Here is a 26,307-nt window from a genome sequence, read left to right on the forward strand (position 1 = left end):
ATATTAAATGCTTCATTTTTCTTTACATAATTTACATATGGTAAGTTCATTACATTAGCATTAACTTGATTTCTTTTGATTCATTGATTTGAAATCGATGTATGTATCTGTTATGTATCTTTATAGCTGTAACCACCCTTGTAGCTAATATTATCCATGACACTATTTTATATCCTTTATTAACATTTTTAATAACTCTCTGTGAGCACAACATACACACAAAATATTTAATAGCTGCATGAAAAGCCCATTAAATAAAGTAATAATTGCTGTTGTTCGAGAGAGTGTTTTGGGATCTGGGGGAGGGGATAACTTAAGGTCAACAAGTCCTATAAAGCCATGTGGAGAAGAATTAGATATAATCTTTTAGGAATATAGAAAATTAACTGGGAGATTCTGACCTGATGTCCAAACTAACGTTCTTATGAATGCAGTTAGTAAACATTCAATAAATACTAAAAGAAAAAGGATGGCCTGGCAATTTGAGATTTAGTCAAAACAAACTATACTTTGTATTGCTTAAACCAAGAACATGAAATTTTATGCTAGCTGGGCATCACAAGGTGATGCCCAGCTAGCATAAATAAACAAGTATAAACAAGTTCCACAGCTCTTTTCATCAGGGACTAGGACAGACAGACAATGAAAAGTCAATTACTGGAATAAAGTAAAAACTCAACACAGGCATCAACATAAGAATTTTTAACTGAAAAGAAGTGCAGTTGGTTAGGATTGAAATAGGAGAGAAAAAAGTTAAATAAAAGTAAGTTTGAATGTTGACCAACAGCTGCTCCTGTAGGTATTCTCCTGAAAGAAGTGAAGAAATAGTGTCAGCAAGTTCAGCAATATTGAAAATATTTGTAGAGATGGCAATAAGATGAAATAATTGCAGAATAATTAGAACCACGAGTGAATCAAGATTTTTTAAAAAAATTTGGTATTTTTTTTATTCATTGTTTTATATAATCTGGAAACCTTGCTCTACAGTCCAAAACACAGAACTTTTTCCACCATTTCAGAGGTTCGATAACCAGTACAGTGGTCTCAACACAAGGTGATGAAATTCATCTCCCACCCAATCACAAACATTGCCAAGGCCATGGTGGGATTTAAAGCCACAGTCTGTTAGTTGGAAAGCAAACAGTCTAACCACTCTGCCCACTATGATGAGTGGCCTTCCAATTAATCAGATTAGATTAACCTCTTCTGGACAGCATCAATGAACATTAAATTAAAGATGCCAAGAAATTATATTCTTGGTTTTACCCTTTATCCAAGTGTAAGCAAAGAAGTGTTTGCACATGAAGTCACTTCACAACTGGGCGACTTGTATATAGAGGCTAATGACTTCACATCAATTGCCTTAGTATCCCATAATGTAACACACATCCTTATGGACACATACTGCTATGCATTATGGGAAGGGCCACTACCTAGACTGGTTTTGACCTTTATTAAGGTGTGTTTAAGTGCAGGGATACCTCTCTAAAAACTTTGAGTGACCAAAAGGATTACTACTAAATTTGTTAAACTCTCATCATTGGATCTACTAAGTGACAAGCAAAATCCTGCCATCAAGCAGAACCTCTCTACTCCCTGGAATGAAGCCCAAAAGATGGACATTGTTAAATGTCATCAGTAGGAGCCAGACCCAGAAGTGATACCAAGGTTGAAGTAATGCATGTCATATTTCCATATAAAGTAGCCAAAAGGTGTGTCTTTAAGAAGTACAGGTATACCTCGATTAACGAAGAGGACGCATTCCACGAAATTACTTCGTTAAGCTAAACTTCGTTCTCAGAGGTAAAAATACTATGGCGCCATAATAGGGATACGTTCGTACGTAAAGAAAATGAAAGACTTTTTTTTGAAAAAAGAAAAGCTTTATTAAATAAAAAGTCAATATTACATACCAAACAAAGATAAAATCATGACATTTTAAAATTCAAATCGAAAGTTGGTTGCTTATGCTTTTTTTCTCTTACGGATTTATTGCATTTAACACTGATCGCTTAACAATAACCCTTCTTCCTAAATCAGGATCATTTTCAGTGAAAAAATTTAAAACATTTTCAATGTCAATCAAGCACCTCTTTAAATCTTTGGTTGCTAATACTTTTTTGGTAGGAACTTCTTTAATTTTGTCTTCATTTTCTTTGGCTTTGTTGCTAACAAGTTTTTCTAAATCTTCCACTAAAAAATCATCATCTTCTGCATTTAATAAATTTCTTACATCCTTTTTATCAACATTTTTGAAACCTAATGATTGAGCCATCTGGATAGCTTAATTTCTAATCTCTTGAATGTTATTTTCTTCTTCTAGTACAACTTCTGGCCACAATTTGCATCAAACTCCATTTAAGCATTTCTGAGTGACTTCTTTCCAAGAGTTATTAATGTTTTCAATTGTGTCTAGTTAAACAAGCTCCACAAAGTTTTAATTGACATTTGCTCTTTATCTTCTAGTTCAATTAAACTGCTTAACGTACCATGCAGATAATAAGCTTTAAATGTTGCTATTACTCCCTGATCCATCAGTTGAATCAGGGAAGTTGTGTTTGCTGGGAGAAAGACAATTTTGACAGGAATGCATTTGTCTAATGCAGTGCTTCCCAAATTTATGGATGTGAGGGACTCTTTGGAAAAATTAAAATATTTCACAGCCCCCACTAAAAAAAAATCATAATACAGACATATATTATTATAACATTTATTGTATTTATATTCAATACAAAACATACACAGCGAATATTGCAAAAATCAAATGCACATATTACATTTTTAGCATCTTACATACACATTTTACATGCCATGCTTCGTCTTAAAACCTTTTAAATTTGTTTTGATTATTTCGCCCCCCCCCACCTCAACAAAACTAACGGCCCCTAAGGGGCTACGCTGGTCTAATGTATTAAGATCAATAGAATGTCCCAGAGCACTGTCCAACAACAAAAGAGCATTTTCTTCAAAATTATTTCTTTGGCAATACCGTTTCACTTCTGGACAAAAATGGTTAACAAACCAATCAGTAAATAACTCTTTGGCAATCCACGCTTTTCTATTAGCTTTCCATATTAGAGGTAAATTCATTTTTATGTTACCTTATGTTACCTTTGGATTTTCTGAATGGTAAACTGATAACAATTTAACTTTAAATTTGTCAGAGGCATCTGATCCAAAGAGTAACATTAAACGGTCTTTGGCTACTTTGAACCCAGCCTGATTCAATAGAAATGAAGCTTTTTGATGGTAGCCGTTTCCAGAACAAACTGCTTTTGTCAACATTGAACACCAAATTTAATGAAAATTTTTCACGTTCAATTATTTCCTTTAGTTTTTTTGGAAACTTATTTGCAGCTTCAGCATCTGTACTTGTAACTTCTCCTGATAATTTTACACTATGAATTCAGGCCCATTTTTTAAATTTCTCAAACCAAACACGAGAAGCTGCAAAATTTTCCGCAATTTCTTTAGTTTGTTTAGATTTCAGGTGATTAAACAAAAATGATGCTTTTTATTGAATCACCATTTGAGTTAAAGGTATATGACATTGTGACATGTTATCTATCCACAAACTTAACATTTTTCTCAATTTTTTCTAAAATTGGACTCCTTAAGTGAGCTAATTTTGCTGCTGTAACATCTGTACAATTCTGAGCAGACTGTTTTTTTTTTCTTTTCTGATTGACTAAGTATGGTTGTTAAAGCTGACTGTGCTAATCCTAAAGAATGTCCCACATTGGATTTTCTTTCACCCCTTTGAACATGTTGCACAATATTTAATTTAGTTTCTAAAGAAATTGCTTTTCTTTTCCTTGACTAACATTTTAACTAAATGGGTAGAACAACAAAATATCAATTAATATTTACAAAATCTACAATAATGCTATCAGAGAACATATGCCATTTATTACAATGCACCACACTGAAACACACCCTATGAAGTGTAAGCAATGACTAAATTAATGCGGATGACGTGTGAAACTGTTAAAACAGACACACACCCACAGCTTGGGAGTATGTGACGAGTTGCCAATCAGATGATTGCCAGGCATTGACCTGAAAAATTTTATATTTTTACTTAAAAATTGGGCTCGAAATTGCAGACATCGTTACCAGAGGTAACATTAACCGAGGTATACCTGTATATATTTTAATAAACAATAAAGTGATATCATCAACATACAGAATTTGGTGAAGATAAACAAATAAGTGCTTCTAAATGTGAAGTAAATTACCTGCACTGAGTAAAATATTATTCGCTGAAGGATGCCACAGAACTGTTCCAACCCTCCTCTGATGACCGACTAATTCAACTACAGGATCCACTAAAGCACGTGTAAGACCACCTTCAGGTATTTGCCATGCTCTTACAGTACCATCTTCTGATGCACTAGCAATTACATTATCATTAAATGGACACCACGCAATATCAAGAACAGGACCCTTGTGACCAGCAACAAGAGGATAGCTGACATCTATTCTTCCAGTCTAAAAAATGTTTTATAATAACTATTTATAATATTTTTATTAGAAGCATGGAAATAAGATAATGTATTTTTAGCACATGTATACTAAACAATATATATATATATATATATATATATATATATATATATATATATATATATATATATATATATATATAGCATACTATCAGCACTAAAAATTCTTTAAAATAATGTATGTAAATCAGCATATGTTAACTTTTGCTAGCAGATATGTTGTGAAAGGTTCCATGAAAATTTATCAAAAACCATAAATTATAATTCAGTTTAATGAGCCGCAATTCAACAAAAAAGCAGTTTGTCAAATAAACAATTCATCAAAAAGGCAACTGATCAAATGAACAATTCATTGAACAAAGATTCACCATATGACAATTCATTGCAAAATCAACTGATTGAATTGTTTTAATTCAACTATAATTTTTCAATGAATTCCTTTCATAATTCATAAAAGAGTAATTTTCTTGCAAAATGTTGTTCAAAAGATTGCATTAATCAAGATGCAGACAATATATGTAGGTGAGCACTGAAACATAATAATTATTTTGTTATATTTTAGAACATTATTCTGTGAGTGTACATGTTACATCATAATGATATATCTCCCTCTCAACAAATTCACAACAATAATAGATCAAAAGCAAAAATGATAAATTTTAATACAGATATAAAATTACGTATGCCACAAATGCATAAAATATATGTAGATACTAATCTATTTTATCATTTACTACCATAAAATATACATACATCTATTATAAAAAGTTAAAATTTATCAACACTTACAGACCATATATGGTGCCATTCGCAGTCTAAACAAACAAAGATGCAGTATTAAATCATAACTGCATAAAATTAATGGTTATTAATTAATTAGCATAACATAGAAATTTTATAACAATTCATTGTTTAGTGTATAAGCTAGGCTACCATAAAGCAATTATATTGCTGCTACTTCATTATCAGTGCAAGAATTGTTATTATACCTATAAATAAATATGAATATTTTTCACATTATCTTTTCATTTTTGATGTCTAGTGTTAATAATATATATGTTACTGACAAAGTGTGAAAAACAGGCATTGTATAGAATGCCAAAAGGCAAAGTATAAAATATTCCCGGCAGTAACTTTTAATGTTGCAAGGCGAGTCATGTGACTTTCGATGCTCGCCTCAAACAAAGAGCCAGAGCACTTCCTAACCTAACTTAACCTGAAACGTTAATGTCACCTCTGGACATGAGAGTAAAGAAGATAGAAGTGAGAAAATAGAAGGTTATGATGTTAATATTTTATGTACTCTTTGCTTCAATATTGAGAATGCTGTCAAAGGTAAAATTCGATCTAAATTGAATCTGGATATACCGACCAAAAAATGAAAATGGATTCCGACAAAAAATTTCCTCCTGCACACCTTTGGGGGTCACTGTGTGAGTTCCTATCCCAGATGTCGACAAGAGACAGGGTGACTCATGCAATCTGCTGGCGGTTGTTATGAGTGTGACAGACGATGGTTTTTACCGACTTGGAACTACTTGAAGGAATTTTAAACCAACTCTATGCCAGATCACAATTCACTTTATGTCCCAAGGACTTACTGAGAGTTGGAGACATTCCTGACCACGAAATAGCTCTCTGGTCAGCTGCTTCCGCTCAGTCCACGGGTAGAGGCCAAGGTTCGTGAGGTGTACTTGAAAGACCAAGTGCCGAAATTTGAAGTGTTTTTGTATGAAAAAGGCAGTTAAGTGCAATTCAAAATGTCATTCCAGTCTACCTTGTAGCAACAAGTAGTTCAGCACTGGTCTTTTTCTCTTTTTGTAGAAAAATCTGGTATCTTACATTTTCACATGCATCTTTTCAATAAAAGCCTTTTTCATACTTTGCCAGGATAGTATTTGTCATTCTATATAATGCCTAGGGAAAGTATGTAAAATATTAAAATAAAATAAAACAAACATTTCATACTTTGCCTAAAAACATCACGCATTCTATACAATGCCTGCTTTTCACACTTTACCAGTAACATATATAACATACAGTGTTTTGTATTGTTGGATCCTACTTTTTCTTAATCTGTACCTTGGATCCGACATGATTACTATTACGATGTTCTTAACCTAAAAAATAGTTGCTAGTTGATTTCTAATACAAATATAGAGAAAATTTACATTATAGGCTGTGCCACTCTATATCTGAATTAGTTCAAGAATTGAAGATAATTCAACCCTCAACTATTTCTCCTTAATATATATACTGGCCGAGTATATTTAACTAACTTAATTCACCTGCTTTGGTTTGAATATCTTATGAATGGTGCAGTAAAAGAGATTCAGGCAAAATACAACTCTTGATTAACAAAAACAAACATTTAATTTTAAAATCACAATTTTACACTTAAGATCAAATCACTAATTAAGATATTATAAACACTTGAGCCTTCCTGGAAATACAGTCATGCAAACTCAGACAATGGTAATTCTGCTATCTCTACTTTACAGTCTTCTCACAGTTCCTTAAATTCCAAATACAATAAAATTTTCAGTAACACTTCTTCACAAACAATCATTTTTAATTTTACACTTCGGCTAATTCTCCACAACAGTTACTGTTAGTATCAGGGAATTCTAAGATGAAACTCACGCACTTCTCTGTGCAGAAATATTAAGGTTGGAATAATCTTACCGATAATCTTTTCTTCTTCATTAACTTATACGTAAACACTTTGAACAGTAAACGGCACTCATTAAAATAATTCTTCTAAGCAATAACTGAATTAATCATCGGTCACAATACACATAAACAAACGTTGTTGTATAAAGTACTACCGATCACTCATGAAATAGAGCAATACAATAATTCCTTAACTTTAGGTTTTATAAGCACAGTTGTTCATTCCTCCGGCATTCAATTAATTCTTTAGGCACTATAATTCCAAACACAGCTAACGGTAAACTCCAATTTTACAGCCTGTACTATTCTCTAGTAACTTCGTAGTTTGCTTCAAGGTTCCATATGTCTTTGAAAGGTCGGCGCTGGAATTATATCTCAACTCAAGTATTGCTAGTCTATTTAGTAGTCACTCAGCTGTCTTCCGTAGCTATAATTGTTATTCTACAACTTATTAACTAACCGCCTCTCGACTAGTAGAATTTATTTAGCTGCTCGAGTGACTTGCCAACTTGCTATTATCGCACTGTGATTCCTGAATGACCGATTCCAACCAAATTGCTCACATCATTTCTTTCGAAAACTCTTTTCAATAAACCACACGTGGTGTTCCAAAACGTGCTCGCTCACTTACATACATTTCCATGACAACAAAGCAAAATATAATAAAATTGAGCCATTGCATAAAGTTAAACTTCTACAAACAGGAATAAATAGACAATATTTACATTTCAACAAATGCGCAGTTAAATTATCAAATACAAGTTCTTATAATATTAACATAATAATAATTAAAATAGTTTAATAATATTTAATACAGTCTTATCATTATTAATACATATATCGTTGATTAAATAATTAGATATTAGACAAAATTAAAGTAGTTATATGAATATTAAATTGTAAAATAAGTTGTTTACATTAAATATTATTTAAAAGTATAGCCTTTGTGATGGAAGATCATGTTGGATTCTGAAGCAAATAATAATTACTCTAATCTCTACACAATCAGAATCCAACAGTATCATATAAGACAAAATTTATGTAGGTACTAACAGACAGACAATTCATCTTGTATACAGACAACGTAAACTTATGGTATCGATAAATAGAGAGTACAGTACCGTAAATTTATTTTCTCTTCCTTATGATTTTCTTAACATTTTTCTCTCTATCGATTTTATTGTAAGAATACAGTATATAATACATATAAAATACAAAATATGTGTTAATCGACTGTTGATATTATCAGTAAGGCTTCCAGTCAACAGTAGGCTATTAGTAGTTAAGTTTTTGGAGAATCAAAAGTTATATGGATTTGACTGCTAAGGGGTTCGACACCCCCTAACCTCCAGCATTGTTCAAGGATCAACTGTAGTTAGCTAGTGTGGGAGAAAGAGGACTACCCATTGATGTACCCTCAAAAGTCAATTAGCAGACAATATCTGCTGGAAAATCTTGCTTGAGAAAGACAAGTGTTTTATTTAAAGGAACATTTGTGAATAAAGACATAATATCTAAGCTAAAAAGGAGATTACTTAGGCAAAGACAAAGCTCTGTTGTTAATGGTCTCTTGTTGAATTATTTTATTAGAACCTTAATATACTTAGATATTTTACTCTATATTATGTACATGTAGTTTACACATTGTCATTATTGAATCTACCAGTCTCTGTTCTCATTGTATTAGTCATACTAAAGATGCTCGTGCTACCGAGATGAAAATTCTTTGCTAATAAAAATTACATAATAAAATCCATATTGGGTTGAATCAGTTAGCTCTGATCAGAAACCACGTCTTATGATCCAATTTGTCAAGTTGTACTATACAGCAGTTCTCCTGGTATGAAACCTAACACAGAGAGTCAGGGAAACTAAATTATAAAGGGAGGAATGGTGAGAATGTGCGAGGAAAGATTAGCAAAACAAGTGTTCTCTGCCAGGTTGGCAGCAAAACGACCCAGAGGAAGACCAAGATATAGGTGGATTGATACTGTACAAAGTGCCTTAGATGATAGAAATATAAGATCTGATAATGTTGGAGTCTTGACAAGTAACAGACTGATTTGGAGGAAAATCGTAGATAGGAAGTTAGTAATGATATAATTTTTTTTGTGTAGTACTATCATATCCTGTACACCCCTTGAGGGTACATGGCAGGAATTTGATGATGATGATGATGGTGAGAATGTGAGTGTAAGAGCAACAACGTTACATAACTGTGTTAATGACAGGAATGAGCTTTATCATGGAAATGTTGAAGAGGAGAGAACGATTCTGACTTTGTGTTCATCTGGATCGGACCCATCAAATGTGTACAAAGATGTCTACATGTATAAGGCACTACAGAAGAATAGAGATCTGCAAGTTGTCCAACTCTGTTATGCAGACTGCAGACAAGAGTATACAAAAGAACATGCAGGTAGATTATTATGTCCGTACACGAATGCTAAGAGTATCAAAAACAAAGGGGTAGAGTTTGTTGCCTTAGTCAATATGTTGGGACCAGAGATTGTACGCATTAGTGAAATCTGGCTATCAGAATCAGACATACTAACTGGTATCGAGCATAAAGTGTATAGTACATTTAGGAAGTATAGTGAGGATAGGAGAGTAGAGGGTGTGCTGCTAATGATATTGGATAATTCGAATCCAGTTAGAGTTGAGACTTGCAATTGTAGTACTACGACTAATAGTATTTCACGTGGCAATGAGTTTGAAGCCATCTGGTGTGAGCTGGACTCTAACAAGATCAATTACATAGTGGGGTGTTGTTATAGACTTGGCGGATTGGTTGCTACTGATGAAGAAATGCATCACCAAATAGAAAAGATGAGCGTGAAAAGAGTAATCATAATGGGAGAATTTAATTATCCAAATATTGATTGGCTAGCAGTAAAATCTCAAAAGAAGAATGAAAATGAATTTACTGAGCTGTTGTGGGACAACTTCCTCAAGCAGCATGCGACAGAAGGAACTGGAGGTCAAAGAGTGTTAAATTTGATTATAGTGGCAGATGGCATTTTAGTTAAAGATGTAACTATTCTGCCTCCAGTTGGTGACAGTGATCATGCGATACTCACTTGGGAAGTGACTAAGGAGTATACTGAGTTCAACAGTGCTTGGGAAGCATTTAAAAAATACTTAAATGATGCAATATCAGAATGTGCCCCAAGAGTTCAAAGAATAAACAGAGTAAGAATCAAATGGATGTGTAATCTTATTAAGCAAGAGATTCATAAGAAACAGATGTCGTGGAAGGAATACCATGTACATAAGGATGATGTCCATTATGAAAATTATAAGCAGCAGGCTAGAATAGTCACAACTGTTGTACGGAAGGCTAAGTCTGAGTATGAAAAGAAACTGGCTCTGCATGCTAAAGACAACCCAAAAGAATTCTAGCAATATGCTGCAAGTAAAAGTAAGAATGAACATAAATAACTTTTCTGAATGCAGATGGTGTGAGGGTGACAGATGCAGAAGAGGTTACTCAACAAATGAGTACCCATTTTGCTAAAAGCTATCAGCCTGGTGTATGCAACAGTGAGTTCACTGTTACCTCTTCTGAAGAAACTCAGGTGTATGAAGAGAGGAGGTATTAGAGCTGATGCACAAACTGAATAAATGCTAAAGTAGTGTTCAGCTGAACTGGCTATTCCTTTGACCAAGCTACATAATTTGAGTATCCGAACAGGAAGATTCCACAGGAATGGAAAGAGCGTATGGTAATCCCATAGCACAAGGGTGGTGCAAACACAGATGTCTCCAACTATTGACCAATCGGTATCTAAGGTGTGAATATCTCAGGTGGTAGTGAAGATTTTGGAAAAATTAGTTAGTGCTCACATTTAGAAATGGGTTGACAGTGAATCTCTACCTTGCAACACTAAGAGAAGGTCATGTTTTAGAACTTGCTCACATTCTATAACAATGGTTAGTTACCATTGAACTAGACAAGGGGAATGGATATACCATGATAGTTTTGGATTTTGTTAAGGCTTTTGACAGAATACAGCATGGTAGACTATTGCATAAATTGGAGAACATACAAGGGTAGTGATGACTCCAACTGTAGGGCTGGCTGCCACTACAGTGAGACAATAGCCCAGTGTTGCTTCTGCACCCATGGGGTTTGTGTGCGGAGGCATGATGCCGTGGTCTCCATTCTGAACAACCACTTTAAGAACAAAAGTTGGGAGACTGCGGTGGAACCACATTATAGGACTTCTGCGGGTTTGCATAAGCCAGACTTAGTGATTAAAAGAGATGGTAACGTTTGAGTTGTTGATGCCCAGGTGGTGGGAACAGGGCACCCACTAGCCTATAGTCATAATAATAAAGTGAACTATTATAAAATTAACCAAGATCTTGTTAGTAAGATACGGGAGGAGCACAGGGCAACTCAGAGGCTTACCAGTGCCACCATCTCTTTACATGGCGTATGGAGTGCAGATATAAAAGTTCTTTCCTTGAGGGTCCTGCACCAGAGAATGACTACAATGATAAAGAAAATGAAAAGAGAAAGAGAAAATGGTTTGAATGATAAAAAAAAAGAGGAATTATTTGTAGGAAGTGAGATCACTAGGTTGCGCGCAGTGATATAAAATGCGCAGCAGCAATTAAAGCACCTGTAAAACTCTTTCCAGAGTGATTCGGCTAACGGAAATAAACAGCATAAGAGTGGGAGAGTTTCTGAAATGAAGGAAAGAGTGTTATATGGTGACTCGTTATTAAGAGGAGTGATAGATGGGAGTGTAACTAAATCATACTTACCGGGTGCGAAATTTAAGGATGTAAGTGAGAGTATTAGAGTGCAAAAACAGAGGGTGAAAGAATTAATAATTGTGGCGGGTACGAATGAATTGAAAGGTCATAAATTTTTTTATGAGAGAGGACTTGAAAGTATTGTTAAAGGTAGTGAAAGAAAAGAGTGACAGAGTTAAAATGGTGAGTCTGTTGCCACAGTATGACAGAGAGGAGTTTAGAAGGAGGGCCATAATCGCAAATGACATTATGCGTAGGTTATGCAGATGGTGTGGAATTCGTGGACGTGTGGAATGAGTTTGATGGGCGAAAGGACTTATACAAGATGGATGGCCTGCATTTGAATGGACTTGGTGTGCGGAGACTGGAAAAAGTGTTGCTGAATGAAGTGAAAATGGATGTGCAGAACCAGGGAAACTAGAACTACCAAGGAGGGGGGGGGGGATATGCAAACTTCAGTGAGACAGTTGAGTGTAAAAATGTATATAATGTACCCGAGCCAGCACTAAGGACAAAAAATGGGAATGGGACATTTAGAATAACACATCAAGATGGGGGGGGGGACAAAGGGATCATTGCATTTCATGTATACTAATGCCAGGAGTATTAGGAACAAGAAGGAAGAATTTTTGGCCTTGAGTGGCTCTTCCTGGCCACAGGAAGAGCCACTCAAGGCCAAAAATGGCAGAAGACAAAATGGCAAAAATGGTGGAAGGCCAAAAATGATGGAAGATGATATAGTTAGTGGGATAGAATGTGTAGGTCATAACATGTTTAGGAGGGACAGAGAGAATAAAATGGGGGGAGGGGTGTTATTGATGATAGCTGATGAACTGCAGCCAAGGAGAATTGAAGTTGTATTACAGGATAGTGAAAGGAGCTCATTTGAGGCTATTTGGTGTGAGATTGAGACTGGCAGAATAAAATATACAGTTGGGTGCTGCTATAGACCAGGTGATGGAATAGATGGTGGAGATAGTATGCATAAACAAATTGATGAAATGAGTGGAAGGAGGGTAATTATTATGGGGGATTTCAACTATGCCAACATTGATTGGAAGGAGGAGAGGACACATGTGAGGAAGGAAATGGATTTTATTTAATTATTAAGGGATAACTATCTGAGACAGCATGTAATTGAAAATACTAGGGGTGTGAGATTGCTTGACCTGGTAATAGCATCTCACAATTTGACTGTAATGAATATGACCATGTTGCCGCCTATTGGTGAGAGTGATCATAAGGTCTTGGGAGGTGGCTAAGGGTGTGGAATTTTTGATTAAGACAGGGTATATGTGGAATTACTGTGCTGGTAAGTTTGACAAGTTTAGGAGATTGCTTGAATCAGGGCCATGGCATGTAAAACTGCAAGGGCTGGACGTCGATAGAGCATGGGAAGTGGTCAAGGAGCAATTACAGGAGGTTATGGCTGATTGTCTACCTAGAGTCCGAATAGTAAAACAAGTAGGGGTTAAATGGATGAATAACACCATTAAGCTTGAGCTGCAAAAAAAGAAACAACTGTGGAGGGAATTTAAAGAAAGGGGTGACCTGCAGGCACACATGAATGGTATAAAGTGCAGGCCAGAAGGGTAATGAGTGTGGTAAAAACAGCAAAAGCTGATTATGAAAGGAAACTAGCTATGCAAGCAAAAGAAAATCCCAAACAGTTCTTTGTATGCTGCAAGCAAGATAAAAACTGTACATGGCAAGATGATTTTAAGGAATGACGATGGTAAGGAGGTCACTGAACCAGTCGATATAGTGGAGTTACCGAGCGCGCACTTTGCAAAAGTATATCACCCAGGTAGTGACATCGAAAAAATGAAGGAACTATTAGTTTATACGGGAATTGTGATGAATGAAGTGACGGTGAATAGTCTATTACAGAACCTTAACGTGAATACATCTGTGGGATTGGATGGTATACCGGCACGGGTCTTGCGTGAAGCGGCTAAGGAATTATCAGTGCCCATGACCAAGTTGTTTAATCTGAGTCTTGGGTCTGGTTTAGTCCCGAAGGCATGGAAAGAGGGGAAAATAGTTTCACTGCATAAAGGAGAATCCAAGACTACGGTTGCAAATTACCGACCGATCAGCATATCAGGAGTCATTGTCAAGGTCTTGGAGAAAGTAGTCAAGGGAAAAATACAGGAATGGATTGATGAAAATGAGATACTGTACAGGGGACAGTATCTCAATTTCATGACAGCATGGCTTTGTGAAGGGTAGATCATGCCTCAATAACTTGCTCAAGTTTTATAACAAGGTGACGGCAGAACTGGATAAGGGAAATGGGTTTACAGTGATAGTGATACTGCTGGACCTGGCAAAAGCGTCTGACAGGATACCACATGGAATTCTAATCCATAAACTACAACATATGGGAATGGATATAGGGGTGGTTGATGGAGAGATATCAAAGAGTAGTTTATTCAGGAGTAGAGTCCAAAAGATGGCCTGTGACTAGTGGTGTGCCGCAGGGTTCTGTTCTTGGACCACTGCTGTTTAATCTGTTCATTAACGATATAGGGAAGGATCTAAGTGGAACAGTTCATTTACTCGCTGATGATGCAAAGTTGGGTAGGGCGATAGTGAATGCAGAAGATGTCAAAGTCTTGCAGGATGATTTAGATAGAGTGGAATTCTGGGCTAAGGAGAATGGATGTCAATTTAATGTGACAAACTGTAAGGTTATGCATTTTGGGGTGAAAAGATTAGCAGCAGTATACCACATTGGTGGAACTGTACTCCAAGAGATTGATGAGGCCAGGGACTTGGGAGTGTTGGTGGATAGGGAGATGAAGTTTAGGGGGCACATTGCAAAAGTAGCTAAATAAGCTCATCAACTCACTTGGTTGTTGAAAAATACCTTGACAAGGACAGACAAGCAAGTTATTGTACCTCTGTACCAAGCCCTGATAAGACCTCATCTCGACTACTGTGCCCAGATTTGGTCACCTCGGTTCCTTCTTGATGGGGAGGAGGTGGAGAGGATCCAGAGGCGAGTGACTAAGATGACAGCAGGGCTATGGAATGAACCATATGAGAACAGGTTGAAGATTTGTGGGTTGCAGAAACTAGTTGATAGGCAGAAAAGGGGATATATGATTGAGACATTCAAATTGCTAAAAGGATTCTATAGGATTAATTCAGAGGATATTTTTGAGATCAGGATTGGTGGTGGGAGAACTAGGGGACACCTATGGAAGCTAGGCAAGAGTGTGGTTAGCAGGGGTGTTAGAGCTGGGTTCTTTACTTTTAGAGTGGTAAATGAGTGGAATAAGCTGCCAGAGTCTGTTGTGGGTGCTATGACAGTGAGCGAGTTCAAGGCAAGGTATGATAGATACTGTGAGAATGTCGAATAGTTGTGTGGACATGATGTTTAGGGCCTCCCTTGGTGAGTCTAAGGACTCCCTGGAGTAGCCCAAAATAAAATAATAATAACTAGAACAGGCATAGGGTAAAACACTTGTAAAGGCTTAGGCCTATATCAAGTCCGGACAAGATGTAAGGGTAGTACTGCCCATAACCAGTACAAAGATTAATATAAAAAAAAAAAAAATAACCAATGGTGTACAACAAGGATCGGTGCTTAGTCCACTGTTATTCAATCTGTACATTACATTGATAATGGGAAGGATTTGACAAGTGACATACAGCTATTTACTGATGATGCAATTATAAGTAGGGTAATCAGAAATACTGCTGATATGCAGTACTTGCAGAATGATCTGAATAGGCTGGAATTGTGGGCATTGGAAAATGGATTTCAGTTCAATATCAGTAAATGTAAAGTGATGCACTTCAGTCAGATTGGATATTCAATGTCATGTTATATTAGTGGGATTATATTAGAAAAACTGATCAGCTACAGATCTTGGAGTTTTGTTAAGTAGGACGTTGAAGTTCAAGAGTCATGTAGCAAAGATTGAAAATACAGCTCAAAAGATAACTGCAATACTGAAACGAACATTCACATGTAAAGATAAGGATGTCATTTTGCCTCTTTACAAGGTCTTGATAAGACCTCACTTGGAGTATTGTGTGCAGATCTCCTGGTTTAAGTTGTCATTCTGATACAGTGGAGAGAGAGAGAGAGAGTGCAAAGGAGCATGTTAAAAATTATGTCAGGATTGTGGAATACTGATTATGAAGACAGATTAAGAATTTGTAGAATGCAGACACTAGCAAACAGCAGAAAGAGGAGTGATATGATTGAGACTTACAAACTGCTGAAAAGTCACACAAGATTTCAGGTGATGGAATTTTTCAATTTATGGAGGGTGGAGAAAGGACACTAGGGCATTCTTTGAAGCTGAGGATGTATGCTGCTAAGAAAGGGGGTGAGGGCTATATTTTTCTCTAATAGGATGGTGTGTGTGATTGGAATGGACTGCCATTGGATTTTGCGAGTGCAAACAGTGTAAATGAATTCAAGAATAAGCATGATAGCTGGTGCATGTAGAATGTGGCATCCCTTGATAAGTCCCTAACTCCCTAGAGGTTTCTCTTAATAATAATAATATTTAAGGCAGATGGAAGGAGGGGTGTGTGCAATGTGTGATCTGAATGAGGACTTGATAAGTGTAATGAATTGGTAACTGCAAGTGTTATTACCTATAATGCCACGATGAGGATGAGTGCTTGCTGATAGAAAAAAGCAAACGAGCGATCTGATAACTGATGGTAAAAAAGATGAAAGAGATGCAAATGTAGCAGAAGTTGAAAAACAGAGTTCAATTAAAGGTAAGGTGGCGAACTGTGCCGACAGTGAACAAGCGCATAGGGCTGGCAATAAAATTGAGAGAGTGAATGAGAGCAAAAATATGATGCAAGATTTGAAAGTAGAGATGGTCAAGATAAGGCAAGCGATGAAAGATGTGGAGTCAAATTAAGAGAATTCAAGATGTGTAAGGAAGAATGAAAATGATGAAAAGAATTATATCAGTTTGAAAGAGGTAACGAAAGACTTATGAGTGACATTGTATGGGGATTCATTTATTAGAGGTGTGGTAAACAAGAATATGCACAAGGATGGTTCTCCTGGAGTTAAACGAATAGAGTGAATGAGGCATTGGATATGCCTCATTCACTCTAATTGGATAAGCAAGCAAACAAGCAAGCAAAAGAGTTGGTAGTGGTAATGAAAACCAATGACTTGATTGGGAACAAGGAAAACATAAGATTGGATATCAGGAGGTTGTTGAAAAGAAAGATGATAGCGTGATAGAAAACGTAGTTAGTGTGTTGCCCAGGTATGAGAGTGATGAAATGAGGTAGAGAGCAAAGATTGTGAATGATAGGTTAGCAGAAATGGAAAAGGAGAAAGGAGTGTAGTTTGCTAATGTGTAGTATGAGTTTGAAGGACAAATTGAACTGGATAATAGTGATGGACTGCTGCTGGAAGGAGGAGAAATAAGTGCAAAGAATGAATCTGATCCAATAAGAAGCAACGTGAAAGAGCAGGAGAGATTGAAGTGGTGGTTATGAATGAAGAAGTGAATAGCATCAGCATGCAGATTGAGAGAACAAGTGTGCAAGACAAAAAGGGAAACAGTGAAGCTCAGGTGTGAATGCATGTGTAGACAAAAAAGGGAAGGGGATGACCTGGAATCAATAGAAAACAGTTGGATTTGAAGAAGGTTCTAAGATGAAAAAGATGATCTAAAATGAGAAAAAGAAATGGCTCGAGTTAAATATGGAGAAATAGCATCTAATAAGGGGTATCAGTCAAACTTGCAGTAGATCCAGGAACGAGCTATTATGTTTGTATACAAATGCTACAAGTGTAAGAAACAAGGCAAATGAAATGGTTTTATTAATTGAGTCTGTCCACCCAAAAACTGTTGGAATTAGTGAGACATGGTTGGATGAGGATGACATCTTGACAGGAATAGAGATGAAAGGATATGATGTGTTTTGTGAAAATAGAAAGGATAAAAAGGCAGGGGGAGCACTATCGATGATAGAGAAAGATTTATGTCTATACCAGGTAGAGTTGCAAGATGGAAATAATGCTAGAGGCAGTATGGTGCAAGATTGCAGTGAATAGAATGAAATACTTGTTTGGATGTTGTTACAGACCTGTAATGTGGATGGTAGTAACCATGAAATGTATAATCAAATTAGCCTAATAAATAAGCCAAATGTGATCAATATGGACGATTTTAATTATGACAATATAGACCGCAATGATGAGATAGCAACCAAAAGTAAAGAAATGGGTTTCTTCAGCTTATGAAGGACAACTACCTCAGGCAGAATGTAACAGCGGGCACACGAGAATTGCGGGTCTCAGATTTAATCATATTATCAGAGGATGTTATCATAAATGAGATATCAAATCACCCACCAGTTGGTGAGAGTGACTATGAAGTGATTACCTGGATGGTTACAAGCGGTGTGAGAACCTCTGTGATGAAAAAGGTATATGTGGAACTACAAGGCTGGTGATAATGAGAAGCTCAGATAGCTTACAAGTGAGCATGGAATGAGGAGTTGGCTGGAAAGGAGATCAATGCAGCTTAAGTGATATTCAAAAATTGTACAATAGAAGCAATGTCTAAATGTATTCCAAGGGTTAGAAGGTTAAATAAGGTAGGTGTGAATGAAGAGATTAAGCATGCGATACAGAGGAAAAGGGCATCATGGAGGTAGCATAAGAGGAGTAGTAATAACTAATTCCATGAGGATTACAATGAACAAGCAAAGAGGGTGACTTGGTTGGTAAGGGTAGCAAAACTGCAGTATGAGCAGCAATTAGCTAATGAAGCCAAAAAGAATTTTAAGGAGTTCTTTCGATATGTAATCAGCAAAAAAAGATTTTGGAAGATAACACTAATAGGAGGAAATGGTATAAAAACAACTGCTGCAGAAGATATATTTGAGATATTTAATGAGCAACATAAAAGGTCTTTCATTCTTGTGATTGCATGGAAAGTTCGAGAGCAGTTGATATTAATAATAACTACTATTAATTATTTCTAAATTGATATTATAAATAATTTTGAAGGAATGTGCCAGGGAGTTGGAATCTGTCTTGATATACTTGTTTAATGTGTCTAGCACCAGGTTAAACAAGTGCCAAAGGAATGGAAGGAAGAAGGCAAGATTGCGCTGTTAAAGGAGGTGACAGAACTCAAGCATCAAATTATAGGCCTATCTGTGTGTGTGTGTGTGTGTGTGTGTGTGTGTCAGTTGTTGTTAAAGTTGGGGAGGCTGGTGAGAACCAGGATCCAGAATTAGATTGACAGCAATAGTATTATCTTTGATGGACAGCATGGATTTGGTAAAGGAAGGTCATGTTTTAATAATCTACTTCTTAGGTGACTGCTTCATTGGACAAAGGAAATGAATACACAGTAGTATACTTTGATTTTTGCAAAGGCTTTTGATAAACTATTGTATAATAAGTTGATGGTCAAACTAAAGCAGATGACGTTAGACTAGCACAGTGGATCGTAGATGGGCATCTGTTAGGTATCAGCAAGTTGTGTATGGGGGAACAATATCCCGGAAGAGGAAAATCACTAGTGGTGTTCCTCAGGGAACTGTTTTATTGCTATTTAACCTGTATATTAATGATATTGGAGAAGATTTGGATGGAGATATTCAGTTGTTTGCAGATGATGCAAAGTTGGGACAAACAAGGAGTAGGGCAGATATCAAGCCTTACGAGACTTGATATCTTGAACAGATTGAGTGAATGGGGATGCCAGTTCAATGAGGGAGGAGTTGCCACTGATGATAGAGAAGAGTTATGGCGTGAGACTGAGGTGAATAGAATGAAATACTTAGTCGGATGTTGTTATAGACCTGGTAATGTGGATGACAGTGACCATGAATTGTATAATCAAATTAGCCAAGCAAATAAGAAAAGGGTGATTATTATAGGGAATTCTGATTATGGAATATAGACCGGGATGATCAGATAGCAACTGTAAGTAAAGAAAACGAGTTTAAGTTTCAGGAGCAACTAACCCAGGCAGTATGCAACAGAGGGCATATGAGGATCACGGGTCTTGGATTTGATCATATTATCAAAGGATGTTATTATATTATTATTATTATTACTGAAACCTCCAGGGAGTCCAAAGACTCATCGAGAGGGGGCACCTAGCTCTCTGTCTCCACCACTCAATCCACCAACTACACCAATGCCATCTACCGTCCACTACCACTACTAGTATTTTTCTCAGACAATCACAAACATCCATGCCCAGGGCATGGATGTTTGTGATTGTCTGAGAAATTTTTGGTTGGATAGCGGATATGCTAACTACTCAGAAAATTATGATCTCATTATAAATGAGATATCAAATCACCCACCAGTTGGCAAGAGTGACCATGCAATGATTTACCAGCAGTGTGAGGTCCTCTGAAAGGAAAGAATACCGTATTTTTCGATAGATAACGTGCACCCCCAACATTTTCATCACTCCTTTTTATATATAGATAACGCACATGCACCAACTAGCGGTAGAGTTAGGAAGTGCAGACAGAGGACGGAGGAATTCTTTAAAAGCATGTGCACTGCTAGTAATTGTTCTCTTGTAACTAGTTACATTGTTATTAGATCTGAATTACCCATGGAAGACAGAAATACTTCTCAGAGAAAATCCTACACAGCGCAGTTCAAGCTCGAAGTCAGTGGCATAGCTAAAGCTTTTGCTGCCCGGGGCAGTCCCCAAGTCCCTCTCAATACACACCAAAAAAACTACAAAGAGTCAAAACGACGTATAAGGAAATAAATTAAAAAAATGTTTATTTTTGAAGTAAAACTTTAATTTCAACATTCTAAAATGTTATTTTTCTTGCTTTTCTGTTAGCAAAATTGTTGATGACATTGGCAAAGTCTATTTCATAGTAATGTAGATAATTCTTAATCAATTTTATTTAAAAAAATCCTCTCACAACTAGCAACACTTACAGCAATTGTGAGGAAAATTCGCAGTAGTATTACAATAATTAGAAATGAGTTCTCTAGACTGTACTGTAGAATTAATTACAAAAGTTCAAAAAGATTCAAAGTGATGCCCGTGGTGGACCGCCCCCCCTTTCTAGCTAAGCCTCTGCTTGAAGTGGTAGAAATAACAAAGGAAAAAGGGAATTGTGAAGCTGGTAGATTGTTCAGTGTTGGAGAAAGTAGTGTTTGTGAATGGCGAAAGGCTGAAACAGTCCCGCAATGTTTACATACGAGGAAACATGCTCGAGGTTTAGAAGACGCCAACCATAGGAAAAAAACTGTTTGATTGGGTTGTTAGTGAATGAGCTAAAAGGTATGAGAATATCAACTGCCTGTGTGTTGCAGGAATCTAAAAGAATTGTGCAAAAAGATAATATAAAGGATTTCAAGGCCTACACATCTGGGTTTTTGGATTTATGAAGAGAAACAATTTAAGTGTGCACTCCTCCACTAGTGTTCGACAAAATCTGCTTTGCAACTAGGACGCGAAAGTAGCTAAATTTCGTTTGTTTCTGAGAGAAAACTTGTGTGGCGTTGATGCTTCGGAGGTTATGAAATTGTGGTTGGAGAATGTGTGGCGAAAGAGAAAAATGGCATTTTTCAACTCAAAATCTCTGTTAGTGTTGGATTCGTGTAGGGCATACACGACAGCAGAAGTTAAAACAATTGTAAGTAAGTATTCCAAATTGGCCTTCATTCCAGGTGGTTTAACAAAAAAACTCCAACCCCTTGATCTTGCAGTAAATAAACCATTCAAAGACAATTTGCGGGCTAAGTGGGAAGACTGAATGATGAATGGCATCTATGAATATAACAAAACAGGACAGATGAAAAGAACATCATATAAAGATATAGTTACATGGATTGTAAAAAGTTGGGCTGCTGTAATTGAAAACTGTGTTAGAAATGGTTTCATTAAAGCACATGGGAATGCAGTGGTGTCCAGTGACAATGATTATGAAGCTGAAGAAATACCAAACGAAATTATTAATGCAATTTATTCTTTCAATATTGAGCCTGATGAAGAATTTTTTTGGATTTGAATAGTGTAATGTTCAATAAATATTAAGTAATACCTTAGTTTTGTTATTACATTTGATTTATCTATCATACCTTTCAAATGTATACCGCGCATGTTCATTTTTAACGAATTTAGACTTTTTTTTTGTATAGATAACATGCGCATTATCTATCGAAAAATACATTATATGTGGACTAGAAGGCTGGTGATTATGAGAAGCTCAGGAGACAGACTGCAGAAGATTGGAATGAGGAGTTGGCTGGAAAGGAGATCAATGCAGCTCGGGTGATATTCAAGAACTATAATGGTAGAAGCAATGCCTAAATGTATTCCAAGGGTCAGAAGGTTAAATAAAATAGATGTCGCATGGATGAATGAAGAGATTAAGCATGCGATACAGAGGAAAAAGTCAATATGAAGGCAACATAAGAGGAGTGGTAATAATCGATTCCAAGAGGATCACAAAAAACAGGCAAGCAGGGACACTTGGCAAGGGTAGCAAAAGTGAAGTATGAGCAGCAGTTTGCTAATAAAGTTGAAAAGAGTTCTAAGGAGTTCTTTCAATATCTAGCCAGCAAAAAAGAGAAGAATGATTATGGAAGGATGACACTGATCGGAGAAAATGGTATAAGAACAACTGCTGCAGAGGACAATATAGTTGGGATAGTAGTTAATGAGCAGTTCATAAAGGTCTTTCATTATTGTGCATGTGACATCATTGAGAGTGGTCAATGATGAGGAGAAAAGACTGACTATAAGTGAGCAAGAGGTATATGGGGGATTGAATAAACTTGATGCTAATAAGGCTCAAGGAATTGATAATATATTACTATGCATTTTGAAGGAATGTGCTAGAGTTGACATCTGCCTTGATATAGTTGTTTAATATGAGTGTTTCACTGGATCCAGTTCCAAATGAGAGAAAACTAGGCAAGATTGTGCTGCTTCATAAGGGAGGTGACAGAATCATCAAATTATAGGCTATCTATGTGTCAGTCATTGTGGTTAGTGTTGGAGAAGCTGGTAAGAAACAGGATCCAGAATTTGGTTGACAACAATGGTATTATCTTTGATGGACAGCATGGATTTGCTAAAGGAAGGTCATGTTTTAGGTAATCAACTTACTTATTACAATAAGGTGACTTCTTCATTGGACAAAGGAAATGGATATACAGTATATACTTAGATTTTGCAAAGGCTTTTGATAGATTACCACATGATAAGTTCATAGTCAAACTAGAGCAGATGAGATTGAACATTAGACTAGTACAGCAAGTTGTGTATGGGGGAACAATATCCCAAAAGAGGAAAGTCACTAGTGGTGTGCCTCAGGGATCTGTTTTAGGGCGATTGCTGTTTAACCTGTATGTTAATGATAGTGGGGAAGATTTGGATGGGGATAGCTTTTTTGCAGATGATGCAAAGTTGAGGTAAACTATGAGTAGAGCAGATCTTGTAGCCTGACAAGAAGACTTGATTAGATTGAGTGAATTGGCATAGGAGTGGGAATGCCAGTTCAGTTTTGCAAAATGTAAGGTTTTAAAATTTGGGAAACAAAGATGGGATGTACAATTTACACTTGGTGAGGATATATAGTTGGAGGAAATCTTAGCGTGGTGGTGGATAAGGATCTAAAATTTAGAGGATGCATTGCCAAAATTGTGAGGACAACACAATGAATTCTGGGAATTATGCTTAGGACACTGACTTGTTGAAGTAAGGAGATTCTTGTTCCATTGTATAAGACTCTGATTATGCCACACACACACACACACACACAGACCACTGTGCACAGATTTGGTCACCTGGTTTTCAAAAGGATGAAGAGATGTTGGAAAGGGTCCAGAGGTGACTGACTAAGGCAGTTTCTGATCTCTAGAATGTTGAATATGAGGAAAGGTTGAGAAGATGCAATTTACAGTCTAGTGGATAAGAGGAAAAGAAGTGATATGATAGGTTGTACAAGTTGATATAGAGTTATGTCACATATAACAATGTTGAAGACGTTTTTCATAAAATGGTGGGAGTTCAGGGAAGATAAAGAAGTCATCCCTAGAAGCTGTATAAGGAGGGTGTGAACAGGGAGTAAATAGCACTTTTTTGCATGCAGAGTTGTGAATGATTGGAATGCCTTGTGAGAGTGTAGTGTCTGCAGAGAATTTGAATGCTTTTATGGTGTAGTATAATGAGCTGTTTGTATGACAAAGGGACCTCCTAGATGAGTCTTTGACTCCATGTGGTCTTAGGATAATATGTCCAATTCTCACTTTCTTAAGGTGCACCCTATTATTATGATCCATGCAAATACTGACCAAATGAGATGGAATGCCTGTTCTGCAATCTCTTAAACTATAAACAAAAATGATGGTGTGAGATGATGAAACAGATGCCAGTTGGGCATTGCCCACTTAAACAATGCCCACCACACACATTTTTCTCAGAAATTACAGCAAACAACGAAAAGTCAGCCAGCTGAACAAATTCAACATCACCACAATTAAAGATAACAATTCCTTTTTAGTAAGTATTCTCACAACATGAGAAATAAACTAAAGTATTAAGAAAGTCTGATGTCAATAAGAAAGATACTAAAATCGCATATTATACTTGTTGCACCTTATTACTGAAATAATCTATAGTATTCAATTACTAAAAATTAAAAATTTTTTAATTCAAAATTTTAAGTACTAAAATACAGATGGTAATAACTTCACATCAATTGCCTTAGCATATAGAAGTACCCCAGTTGTGAAGTTACTTTACACACAAACTTTGTTTGCTTACACTTGGATAAAGGATGAAATCAAAAATATAATTTCTTGGCATCTTATTGTATAAGCAAGTGAAAAAACTTTGAATAACTAGCTCTAATCCAGAGTATTTTAGTAATAAGGTGCGACACCTTCTGACTACTTGTATATGGGAAATATATGACTTCTGCATTACTTGGTATCTCTTCTGGGTCTGACGCCCATTGATGAGATGTGAATAAAGGTCGAAACTAGCCTGAGTAGTGGCCCTTCCCATAATATTATACATCTGTAAGAATATATGCTTTATATTATGGGATACTAAGGCAATTGATTCGAGGGCATTAATCTCCACATACAAGTAACCGTATCGTGATGGTACTTCATGAGCAAACTCTTTTTATTTACATTTGGGTAAAGGATGAAACCAAGAGCATAATTTCTTGGAGTCCTTAACTTATAGTATAACAAAGTGAAAACTCTTTCAACAACTAGTCTGCTTGTATATGGAGACTTCACTTGGTATCTTCTTGGTTGTGTACCCACTGAGACTTCAATAAATGTCGAAAGCAGTAGTGATTCTTCCCATAATGTTTAGCATTATGAGATACTAAGGCAAGTGACAGGAAGTCAACAGTCTATATATATTTATAGACTACTCAAAAAGATACTTTATATTTATGCTTAGGTATGGATATAGAATAAAATAATTTCTTGTCACCTATAATATACATTATAACCAAGCAGAAAAACTTTTTCACAATCAGGTGTACCATATTTCAATAACTTGAAATGGCAAAACTTCAATATAAGAAGAGATCAGTCCTGAGATCCAAGGAAAATCTGAAGGAAATCTTTCATTGCATGACCAGTAGAAGGAGAAATGTGGAAGAATGACAAAGTTAGACAAAAATAGGAGTAGAGTACCATAACTGTTACAGAAGACATAGTGGAGTTGTTCAATGATCAATTTATTAGGGTATTTAATTCTGGAAAAAAACAGTTTTATTACTAGAGGGGACAGAAAGGGTTTAAAATTTGGAAGTGCAAAAAGAGAGTGCGTTACAAATACTTAGTTCTCAGGATGTCAATAAAACAATAGGCCTGGATGAGATTTCGCCATGGGTTTTAAGAGAATGTGCTAAGTAGTTGACAGCTCAGTTGACTTGGCTTTTCAATGAGAGTCTGGCAATGGGGAAAAGTAATCAAGGAATGGAAGGAGGATAAGTTTGTCTCATTGTATAAAGGTGATGGTAGAATGGAAGTGTCAAACTATAGACTAGGGTACCTAAGGGTCAAAGCTATATAACTGAGAGGAGACATCACACTGTCTTTAAAGGAATGTGGAGAACCGACCAGGGCTTCTGACCTAATGTCCAATCCTCACCTTCTCATGGTGCAACCTATTAGGTATGTACCTAGATATTCTAGATACTGAAAGAATGAGGATGGGCAAGCAATTTGGGATTTAGCCAATCAAATTCTATTCTTATTAGCTTAAACCACAATGTCAAATGATGGTACAACAGGACAGAATTTCATGCTGGATGGGGCATAGCCCGGATAAAAAAATGCCTTGATTGTTTTTGCCAGGGAATAAGGATGAACAGCGAAAAGTCAGTTACT

At 36.3% G+C, this 26,307-nt stretch overlaps 1 protein-coding gene across 1 annotated transcript in view; it reads right to left on the reverse strand.

Annotated features, from left to right (window-relative positions):
* Positions 1–26,307, reverse strand: part of LOC150095655 (coronin-1C-like) — a 145,823-nt gene that overhangs the window by 108,050 nt on the left and 11,466 nt on the right. Inside the window, exon 3 of the mRNA XM_090409935.1 lies at positions 4,239–4,491. Within this exon, the coding sequence (XP_090266061.1) occupies positions 4,239–4,491 (253 nt within the window). The remainder of the gene's footprint in view (positions 1–4,238; positions 4,492–26,307) is intronic.

Source organism: Typopeltis vanoorti, chromosome 20 (genome assembly GCF_054136105.1).
Source record: "Typopeltis vanoorti isolate ZY-2024b chromosome 20, IOZ_Tvanoo_1.0, whole genome shotgun sequence".
Lineage (NCBI taxonomy): Eukaryota > Metazoa > Arthropoda > Arachnida > Uropygi > Thelyphonidae > Typopeltis > Typopeltis vanoorti.